Genomic DNA, 11130 nt, shown 5'->3' on the forward strand with positions numbered 1-11130 from the left:
ACGCCAACTCTTCCATCGGTTGACGGCCACTTTAATATACAAAATACAAGCCAAACAGACTTGATAACTAGATGGAAATGTGTGTGTGTGTGCGCTCGTGTGTATGGCGGCGACGGTGGGGGCGGTGGGGGCGGTGGGGGCGGGGGGGGCAAAGGAAGTGACGGATGGATGGCCCTTTAAATTTCCAATTAGCTCACGCTCGAATCAATAGTAATTCCAATATCGGGATTATTCGTAATAAACCGCGAAGCGAGGCGGTTGGCCGGGGCAGCGATCGAAGCAGCCGAAGCAGCCGAAGCAGCCGAAGCAGCAGCATCATCACGAGTGCAAATTGCATTGTGCATTGACCGAAGCTCGAGAGTAAGAAGGCCGCACGTGTTGGCTCGTCCACGGCTGCGCGTAAGCCTCCCGCGATCTCTTGTTTGTTCGTAATCTTGATATTTATGGACGAGAGGGCAGGGAGCGCGACGGCGGCTCGATCTCCATCCCGGAGACTCTTCTCTTCTTCGTCGTGAGGTTGATTGGGCCTGTGGGTGGGTCGGTAAAGGAGTTAAACGAGCGGCGGGAAGGGAACGCAGAGCAGGCGAGGATGCTACTGTTCCACAGAAAATGCGGCGACCGCGTGAGCCTCATAAACAATCAGTGCACAGCTGTGAGGAACATCTCCGAGTACAATTACGGTCTGGTGTTTAGCGCCGAGCCACTGAGGGATGACGAAGTTTTTCGAGTTCGGATCGACAAGAAGGTAATAATAGTTGTGGTAGTTGATCGTTGTTGTTCTTCTTTCCTTGGCACCGAACTGGCAATGAGGAGGAAGAGCGACAGCGAGGATGCGACGATATATTTCGTAAAGAGCGAGAAAGAGCCGAGTTCTGCGAGTTCCAACGGATTTAGGTTAATTTTCCGCTGTTTTGTTTGGATTTGAATTATTGGCATTGATGCATGGAACTAATGACTTTTGGCATTTAAGGCTCAAAATTCGGCGTTTGGACTGTATTTATGGCATTTCGGGAGCTTTCGGTCGATTTTTCGTTGATTTTTCGTTGATTTTTCGTGTTTGCTTCGTCTTGTTTATGCGTAGGGCCAATGCAAGCGCGCTTGAGAATTTTGTGCGAATAAAGTGTAAAAACGAATGTATATCGACGAAGGTAAAAATTCGCGGACATTGGGATTGTGGACGCGAGTATGGGGCTTCGGTTGTGTACGTTCGTAGGTTAGTGTTGCTATTATTATAAACTGCATGGGTTGGCGTTTGCATTATGAAATTGAGCATTTAAGCCGAGTGCTTGGGTATTGGTAATGCGAAGGGTGTGTGTGCTTGAAGCTAAGGAAATAGATTTGCTTGTATATGTATTTTGCCACTTTTGTAGATGATGGTTTGGAGCGGGAGCATAGAAATTGGAGTTACAGCCTGCGATCCGAACAAAACCAATTTACCTGCCTTGGCTATTGATTTACGTCATGGCTCCTGGATCATGAGCGGATCTAGTATTATACACGACGGAGAACCAATATTAGAATTATATGGAATAGATTTAAGTACGTTAGACGAAGGAAATACTCTTGGAGTATGTCGGACATCTAAGGTTAAAGACTAAGTCCATAGCGAATGCATCATTTCTAATAATTGTTACTCTTACCCACCATACGATACTTAATAGATATTAATATTTCGCTAGGGTGAGCTTGTTTTTTACATTAATGGATCGCCTCAAGGAATCGCAGCTACAAATATACCGTCTCAAGTTTATGCGGTAATTAACATGTATGGAAACTGCATTCAAATAACGACGCTTCAGCCTTCCAGTGGCCATGTGGTGAGTCGAAGCAACGACGAGCTAACAAATGATAATGTAGAGATAAATAACGACTATGCCATGGAAGGAGCCTCCGGTTCTTTAACTACAAATTTAGTAGCCAATCTAAATATCAATCTTAATGTGCTGCCAAAAAATCCAAGTATAGCCGCGATAAGGGAGGATAGATTGAAGTTTCACGAGCGAGTAGGCTCATTAGTTAAATTATCTAACAATGCCCGTACAGCGGAAAGAAGGAGGCCTTTCGACGAATTTAATAATGGAGTCGTTATGACTCATAGAACTTTGCGAGATAATGAATTGTTCGAGGTAAGTTTGGAAAATTTAGAAAGCTTTTTTACCAACTTTTACACTCTTAACTTTATAATCTAAATAATTTATATATATATATTTGTAATCAATATTTTAATATAAAATCACGTTCTTTTACATATTAATAATTAATGAAACACGGATTATAGCAAATTCACATTGTTTTCGAGACCTTTGCTCCGCAGTTTTGCTAGATATTTAAATATTCATTGGAATTCTCAAATCAACTAACTTCGCTTATTTCAGATTCGAATAGACAGACTAATTGACAAATGGTCTGGCAGCATTGAAATGGGTGTTACCACATATAGTCCAACTGTCTTGGAATTCCCTTCAACTATGACAAATATGCGTTCCGGTACCACCATGATGTCTGGTTGTGGAATTTTAACTTGTGGCCAAGGAACACAACGTGAATACGGTGAATTTAATTTAGATGAACTACGAGTAAGTTATCGTTCTTTAATATAATGTATTATTTCATAAAAATTTGTACAATTGTAAAGTTCATTGCTTAACGTTAAAACTCATTTACAGAACAAAACCTAGAGAACTTAAATTACACTTAACGTTATTGTGCCTACATTCTTGCGTACTTTACTGATAATAATTATTCAAGCAATCACAATACTAATACAATAATTTGAAGGTTTGAAAAATTTTACATCTTGTACAAACTATTTTTCCGTATAGATTGGTTATAGAATTCTTATAAAGTTATACATTTATTTATACCTGAGCTTATCGGTAAAATCCAATATTAACATATTCCAATAAATTGCCAACAATATCTTTGTCGTGAAGACTGATTTTATCAAAACTAAACGTTATTTTTATTTTATCGCACCAATTGAAACGTGACTCTCGTTTTGTGCTGTACGCACAATAACCAAGTGGATCGTGTCTAATCTACTTTACATAATCGTTACATTACATTACAGCATTTATGTATATACAATTTTGTGTCTTTGCTAATTCTATTTGATGCTTCTCAGTCTTCTATGTACACTTAATATCAGTGGGTATTATTGAATTAGTATTATTAATATTATTAAATCAGTGCGGTTCTCCTAGTAAAATTGATTTTCACGTTTCATTTTAAATCTAGTCTCCAAGATATTAATAGCAACCTTAATTATAAAAATCGTAAAACGAATTTGAGTTTAAAGTCTTAATATAATAGAATCATCTCTTTTATAATACTTTTAACATCCAAATATATTATGTAATAATATGTATAATGTATAATAATGTATAATAATATTATGTATAATATGTAACAGGAAGGCGATAGAGTAGGCATGATGAGGAAAAGTAATGGCAATCTTCATTATTTTATAAATGGTCTTGACCAAGGTATCGCTGCAAAAGTTCCCACTGGAATCTGGGGAGTTATAGATTTATATGGCATGACCGTTAAAGTTACAATTGTGGATCGCGATGAAAGGGAAGAGCAAAATCTTATTACCAGAAGAAACACATTACAGTTACAAGGAATTAGCGGTTGGTGATTTTTGCAATGATATTTATTATTTATTATCTTATTATTCCCATGATATAATAGTGTTAAAAAATGCTGTTTTTGGTTTTGCTATAATGACTTTCCCCTATTGCAGAAGCAGATGAGACGGAAGAACCTCTAGATAGATTAATGTTCCATCCACGCTGTGGTACTCGAGCAGATGTAATTAATAATGGGCGCACGGCACACAGACCAAAGTAATAATAATTATAATTCGCATTTAATATAAATTCGTTTCAATTTGAAAGAATAATCAAAACTTTTATGTCAAATCCACGGCACTAACTGTAATATTTTTAGCGCTATTGATGACTTTAACAACGGTGTTGTTTTGACATCGCGGCCATTAAAACCGAACGAATTGTTCGAGATAAGACTAGATAAGATAGTGACAAAATGGGCAGGAACGATAGAAATTGGCGTTACCACTCATGCTCCAACCGAATTGGAGTTCCCGTTTACCATGACGAATGTGAGGTGAGCTGTGTCCTTACTTTATATTTTTTTCTTAATTAAGCATTATTGACGGACGACGTGTTAAGCCTATTTATTATAACGATTTTATCAATTTTGACTTTGATCCATTTAGACATCGAGTCCACCAATATCTCTTTACACAAGTGTCAATGTAGCGGTCCTAAAACTATTGTTGCTCATGAGTATTTCAACAGCAAAAAAAGACTATCTTTTTTTTTTTTTTTTTTTTTTTTTAAATATCACATCCTAAACCAGTCTTTTGCCTAATGTCGGGTGTCATCTGAAATGGGACGAGAAAAAAAAATTCATAAACTAGTCAACTTTTAAGAAAATTCTTTGCATCCTAAGACTCATCTGAGATTCCGATCATTAGATCGGGCACGTGGATGATGACAGACAACGGAGTCATGCACAACGGCACCACGACGATCGATCAATATGGACAGAATCTCGATCGGCTTCACGTGGGCGATCGCGTTGGTGTTATGCGCAAAGAGAATTCATCGCTGCACTTCTTCGTAAACGGCTCGGATCAAGGAGTCGCAGCCACCGGCATTCCGGAGAATGTTTTTGGCGTCATAGACCTTTATGGGCAAGCGGCACAGGCAACCATCATTGATAATTCGGACTTTTGCAGTCCAACGACAATTAACTCGAGTCTTAGCAACACCACCCTGTATTGGTATGACACTTTTATTTGTTTATATTTATCTGCCGCTGTTATGTATTCTTGCACTAATTGATAAATTATACTGGAAATATGTACATCCATCGTAAATAGTTAATTATACAGTTTGCATTGTATGTGTTACGAGATTTTTGAAAATCCGTGTATAGATAAGGGCACTTGTGCCCTTGATATCCTTGAGATTGCAAGAGAAAAATTATTAGCTTCGTATTAACAGCCACGACAAAAGTACGTGCGCTCATGCGAATAAACAAAATCAAAATACCACTGACGACGTTTCCCTAGATGAAAAATGTTTAAATATTTTTAATGTTTGATAGCGATCTGCGCTTTCACCACAAACACGGTCAAAATGCCCGCATCACGAACAATGGCTTAACGGCCTCGCGACCTCGTGCTCTTGGCGAATTCAACAATGCCATCGTCATAGGAAATCGAGCATTACGCGATGGTGAAATGTTCGAAGTTTCTATCGATAAAATGGTCGACCGTTGGTCCGGTGCCATTGAAGCAGGTGTCACCGCAATAAGGTAAACATATTATTCGGTTTTTTTTTTTTTTTTTTTTTTTAGCGAACGTAACTATAATCATTCGGACACTTTATGCCGATGCTTCTGTAAACGAGAAACGGTGTGTTGCTTTAAGAGGTCGTGGTTACGTTACTTGGAAATCCTTCCAAGAATGTTGAAAGAAAAATGTAGGTTTAATTTAGGCTTAAATTTGGGCGTTAAAAGTTGGAAAAACTGATAACTTAAGCATATTATCGCTTCGATACATGCCTAACGTATTTTCACGTATTTGTATTCAAAATAAATAATATGGTTTTAGACCCTAATGAGTAATAATGTATGTTCACACCTTTTTTTTAATGTACGCTCATTCATATTCTTAAGAATAATTAAAAATATTAATAATTAATTAATATTCTTGTCAGCATTCTTGTCACACATGCAAAATCATGATAATACTCGTGTGAATGTTAAATTGTAGTAGTCATTTAAAGAAAGTAAATATAATGTATGGACTTTTTAAACGCCATTTTAGATTTGGTTTCTTAACGATTAGCTTATTGAAATGTAAAAGATTTTTGTTTTTAATTTTTACATGACGCCCATGGTGCAATAAATTTTGTAATAAATCTTTAATCGAGGCAAATAAATAGTTTCACGCTTATTTCAGACCCGACAAGCTCAAATTCCCCATGACAATGACAGACATCAATTACGACACGTGGATGTTGTCCGGATCCAGCTTGATGTACGATGGACTGACACTTCGAGATAAATATTCCTGCGACCTGGACGAACTCGCCGAGGGCAATCGTATTGGTATAATGAGGTGTTCCGATTCCAGTCTACATTACTATTTAGACGGAGTGGATCAAGGTCCGGCCTGCACTCGAATACCCCCTCACGTTTATCCAGTCATCGATCTTTATGGACAGTGTGCCCAAGTAAGCTCCTTATTCGATTTAAAAGCGCGCAACACTATAAATCTGCTTTTCTCCCCTCCCACTCCCGCGCTACCACCTCGCTACTCCCTCGCTACTCCCTCGCTACTCCCTCGCTACCACCATGCTCGGTTCGTTTATATCGTGATACTTCGCAGCTGTGAGGATCGGGCATTGCCGTATTCACGCGAGGCCAATAATATGGACGGACACGATGCAGTTACGTTACGATACTCTTTACATAATATTTGACATAAAAATATATCTTTGTAGGTAACCATAGTGGTTCCCGAGCGTCGCGACACAATGCTTCAATTGTATTTACCCTCGGAAAACAGCACGACAAGCCAGCAGGCCGAAATAACCCACACGTTCCACGAGTCCGTAGGCTCGAACATCCAGCTGGACACGAGTCGCACGGTGGCCACGAGGTGCCGGGAATACTGCAATGCTGTGCTGCTGAGCAACGAGGCTCTAGAGAATAATGAAATTTTTGAGATTAGCATTCAGGAGGTGGCGAATGAATGGAGCGGCTCGCTTAGGATAGGCATAGTCAGTAACGAGATCGGAAGTTGGCTCACCTCGACGAATCTCGTTCAAGGCATAACGTCCATACCTGGGGAATCCTGGTATCTGACTGGTGGGTTACATTAATAATGTCTCCCTCCGCTACAAGGAACTTTCAAGGTTTTTTTTGAAGACGCGGAGGGGTTCGTTACTATTTTTGTCAATTTCATCAATTTCGTAATGATGCGAGTGCAGGTAACCAGATCCGGCATAAGACGCACTGCCTTTGTTGGAACTATTGTCCAAGTCTGGATTGGCTACGCGTGGGCGACAAAATTGGCTTAAAGCGAACGAACGAGGGTAACCTGAAATTTTACGTTAATCGCGAAGACATGGGCGTCGCTGCGTCCAACGTTCCGGAAATGTGTTACGCCGTTATTGAACTATTTGGTAGCACGGCCGCCGTCACTATTACCAGCACCAAACAGCAGAACATGACGACATCACCAAGTGGTAGTTTGAGATTGCAAGATTCGTTAGAGTTGCTGTTGGATCCCGTGCCCCCTGGTATACGAAGGTACGACGAGAGAATTCAAGGTCTCTCGACTAGTCAATTACCGTCTTATTTATTCCCATAAAAGCATGTTCGATTTCTTTATTCTATCTATGTCGTTCTCTGTGTTTGTAAGATTTTTTTTATAGTTTTTTTTTTGTTTTATTTATTTTCAATTGTAGACAAGGCTCATTTACAATAGAGATAAGTTGCTTGTGATTATGCGAATGCAGTAGTAGCGAAATAATTGACAATATGTGTACGAAACGACATCCATGATAAATAAGCTTTTATGTTTCAAGTATTTCCTTCGTGTATTCCTATGCAATAGGCAATGTGTAATTTTACATTTCGCTTAATGATTATATGTATTGGAAATTTTAGCGATAACGGTATGGATACGTCGATCGATACGTGTGGCGAAGGTAAATTATTAAACGAACTGATAACGCCAACTCAAATGCCTCTGCCATTGCTAGGCGAAACTGATTGGCCATATGAATTTCACGAAAATCACGGTCGAAATGTGCAATTGGAGAAAAAAACAATAGCTAAAAGAGTGGCAAGCTATAATCAGGGTAAACACAAATTCTTAAATTATTTTTAATGTCAATTTGCTACGAGATGTTTTTTCTTTTATCTTTTATTCTTTCGCTTTTTATTTCTACGCTTTAAAGTAGATCGGAATGTGCCATTATTTTTCTTTTTTTCTTCAAAAGTTCTATTTTATAGGAATGGTCATGTCAAGTAAGCCTTTAATAAAAAATAAGCTACTTCAAGTTAAAATTGATAAAATGAATGAGCGATGGGTGTCTGGAATGCTGTGTGGAATCTCGTGTTTATCGCCTGACAAGATAACTTTTCCCGTAACAGCTCTTGGATTAAAAAAATACTCGTGGATCATATGCGGGGATTGGCTATCTCATAACGGAACGAAGGTTATACGAATCTTTAATTAAAATTAATCTAATTATCTGGATTCGACAGTATTTTGTCATGTGCCTCGACGTACGATAAACGTAGCCAATTAGCCATAGATTATGAATAATCAATTGAGGCATTATAATTTATAGACATTGTCGCAAATAAATAATGCTTAATGGTATCGATAAAAATTTAATTAACATAGATTTACAATTTTATCTCTAATTTTATACTTCTTTTTTTTTTTTCTTTTTAATTCATATATTTTTAAGGGGTAAAATAAATCGTAAGCTTCTTTCCATCGCAGATTCGATCGTCTTATGGCGCAAATCTCGAGAGATTGCACGTAGGTTCAACGGTAGGCCTACTGATTGATGAGGATTCACGATTACATCTATACATCGACGGTCTAGATCAAGGTGTTGCAGCCTCGGATCTACCTCCGTACGTGTACGCGGTGATCGATCTCTATGGCCAATGCGAGCAGATTTCCATAGTCAATGTATCTAGCGAGAGCACGAACAGTCCACCCATTAACTATAACGAGATGCTGAACGACACAAATAATGCGGCCGCTTGCGCGATGGAGAGGCTGGCCATCGAAGCGGATGATGTTGAGAATTCGAGGGAAAAAGCAGATCTCGAGTGTCATGAGAAGGAAAGCGGTAGCGCAATGCATGTGGATGAGCTTACGGATGAGATTCCAAGATTATTAGATACGCAAGAAAGAGGCGGGAGTAACGAGGTGAAAGCAGAGCTAGACGAAGGAAATCTGAGCACTACAGTGGCCAAGAATAATAATTTAGCGAGCAGGAATTCACTGTCTAATCATAAAGGTACCACGGCAATTCTGCACAATAAATTTAACTCTCTTATTGAGTTGTTTAATGAAATATAATTAGCCTCTCGAATTATTCGTTTATTCGTTAGTTTATTCGTAATAACAATCGAATCCCTCCTCCCATTACATGAAATTACAAATATAAAAATCTCTTTCAAATTACATCTAAAAATCAACCGAATTCAATTGTTTTCTTTCTTTCTGTTTTTTTTTTCTTCTTTTTTTTTTGTTGATTTTTTTTTCTTTTTTTTTTATCATTTCCGTGTGGATAGAACTGAAGCAAGCGATGGCATCCGAAAACTGCTCCGAGCTCTGCTCTGATTCCCAATCGAATTCCGAAAGTTCCAGTATCCACGTCCACGATAATGGCGCATATAATGATAAGGATTCGATAATTCCTACACCATTGCACGATAATGACATCGCCGCTGCGGAAGACCACTACGAGTCACTACGAGAGGGAAGTAGTCAAGATTCTCCTCTCGTCATGAATAATAACGAACCCTGTTCGAACGTTGAATTAAATAACGCCACGAATATCAACATTAAGAATGGCTCGATTATAAATTCAACAAATATCAGCACGTTAAGTACTGCTATAAATGCAACTAATGCGAATAATGCGATAAACGAGAGCATTGCATCGAATAGTACGCAAAACAATAACAACGCAATAATGACGGGGAGTTCGAATGCTCGAGGTTGGCACACAAATCATTGCCCTACGAACGCACCCCATGAGCTCGTCTTGAATCTTCACAGGCACTCATTGGTGAGTTTGATCGTACATTTTGCATTTTGCACTTTAAGATCTAAACACTTTCATAGACAATATTCATATAGGCTATTGACTTAAATTATACAGTATTTCAGTAATAGAGTATTTACAGTTACGATATTATAGACTAATCGATGTAAATTAGACGTATAGTCGAACAATCTCGACACTTCCCATTCGCGCTAAATGAGAAAATTGTAAATTGTATTGTTTGAATTATTCAATCGATCATTTAATATCAATGACCTCCTACTTGCTAATAACACAAATTTATCACCTTCTTTTCGCTCGATATCACACGATTATAGTCGTAACGGGGATCATTGTAAAATCACCTTAATAAAATGAAGAAGAAAAAAATGGTTAAAAGCATCTGGATTTTATAGAAATACAAAATATTAATGATATTTATTTTCAATTTCAGCAGGGTATACAGATTTCACACAACTACTTCTCCAACAGCATTCTGAGCACTGCTCAGACAATATCCTCACACGCATCGATGCCGTCCACACCCTTGGCCACCAGCAATTTGGTGATGCCACCCTCGAGGAAATGCGAGTACCTCAAAGCTTGCATAAGACTGAAAAACTCATTGGTATTGCCGGATGAGTTTTTCTCTCTCGACGAGATACTTTGCTACTGCAGCTCCTGTTTCAAACTTGACGGTAACTCGGCCATTTGTAAGAAAGGCGAGCCGTTGGCCGAGTTCGTGATGCCGGTGGGCTGGGTTAGGTTCCCATTGAAACCTAATATTAACGCCAATCAAATACCGCAGAGTGCAACCGATAAGTGGCATGTTGCCTTTTATGGAACGAGAATCGATACTGTTAGGTAATTCAGAAGTTCGGAATTACTTGGACCCCCGAGTATGCGCATTAATTTCACGTCTTTTTCATTTACAAAAAGAAGAAAAAAAAGAAATAATAACATTCCGTTTAAAAGGATATATATATATATACTCCTCCGATATACTTATACATTTCATAAACTTGTTGAACGCTATTTATCAAAAAAAAAAAAAAAAAAAAAAAAAAAAAAAAAAAAAAAAAAAAAAAAAAAAAAAACCCCACAAAAAAAAAAAAAAAAAAAAAAAGAATAAAAAAATTGGCATTTATTAAAAATTTTCTATGTAATATTAAAATATTTTCCTCGCCACACACGTAAACTCCTATCTTTAGTAAATTTGTACTTTGGAATATCTAACTGTATAACACACAAAAAAAAAAAAAAAAAAAACCCAAAAAACAAACAAACACAA

General features: G+C 38.0%; 1 protein-coding gene across 1 annotated transcript in view; it reads left to right on the top strand.

The window, feature by feature from the left end:
• The first annotated feature begins 303 nt into the window (after window positions 1-303).
• Window positions 304-11130, top strand: part of Neurl4 (neuralized E3 ubiquitin protein ligase 4) — a 17462-nt gene continuing 6635 nt past the window's right edge. The window contains exons 1-17 of the mRNA XM_011497347.1: window positions 304-745; window positions 1371-1586; window positions 1680-2126; window positions 2376-2576; window positions 3413-3632; window positions 3746-3848; window positions 3952-4128; window positions 4502-4810; window positions 5137-5346; window positions 5996-6269; window positions 6540-6906; window positions 7029-7350; window positions 7711-7904; window positions 8059-8264; window positions 8558-9086; window positions 9364-9863; window positions 10294-10698. Of these exons, the coding sequence (XP_011495649.1) occupies window positions 590-745; window positions 1371-1586; window positions 1680-2126; window positions 2376-2576; window positions 3413-3632; window positions 3746-3848; window positions 3952-4128; window positions 4502-4810; window positions 5137-5346; window positions 5996-6269; window positions 6540-6906; window positions 7029-7350; window positions 7711-7904; window positions 8059-8264; window positions 8558-9086; window positions 9364-9863; window positions 10294-10698 (4836 nt within the window). The 5' untranslated portion in view covers window positions 304-589. The remainder of the gene's footprint in view (window positions 746-1370; window positions 1587-1679; window positions 2127-2375; window positions 2577-3412; window positions 3633-3745; window positions 3849-3951; window positions 4129-4501; window positions 4811-5136; window positions 5347-5995; window positions 6270-6539; window positions 6907-7028; window positions 7351-7710; window positions 7905-8058; window positions 8265-8557; window positions 9087-9363; window positions 9864-10293; window positions 10699-11130) is intronic.

The sequence above is a fragment of the Ceratosolen solmsi genome, unplaced genomic scaffold, assembly GCF_000503995.2.
Source record: "Ceratosolen solmsi marchali unplaced genomic scaffold, CerSol_1.0 scaffold13, whole genome shotgun sequence".
NCBI lineage: Eukaryota > Metazoa > Arthropoda > Insecta > Hymenoptera > Agaonidae > Ceratosolen > Ceratosolen solmsi.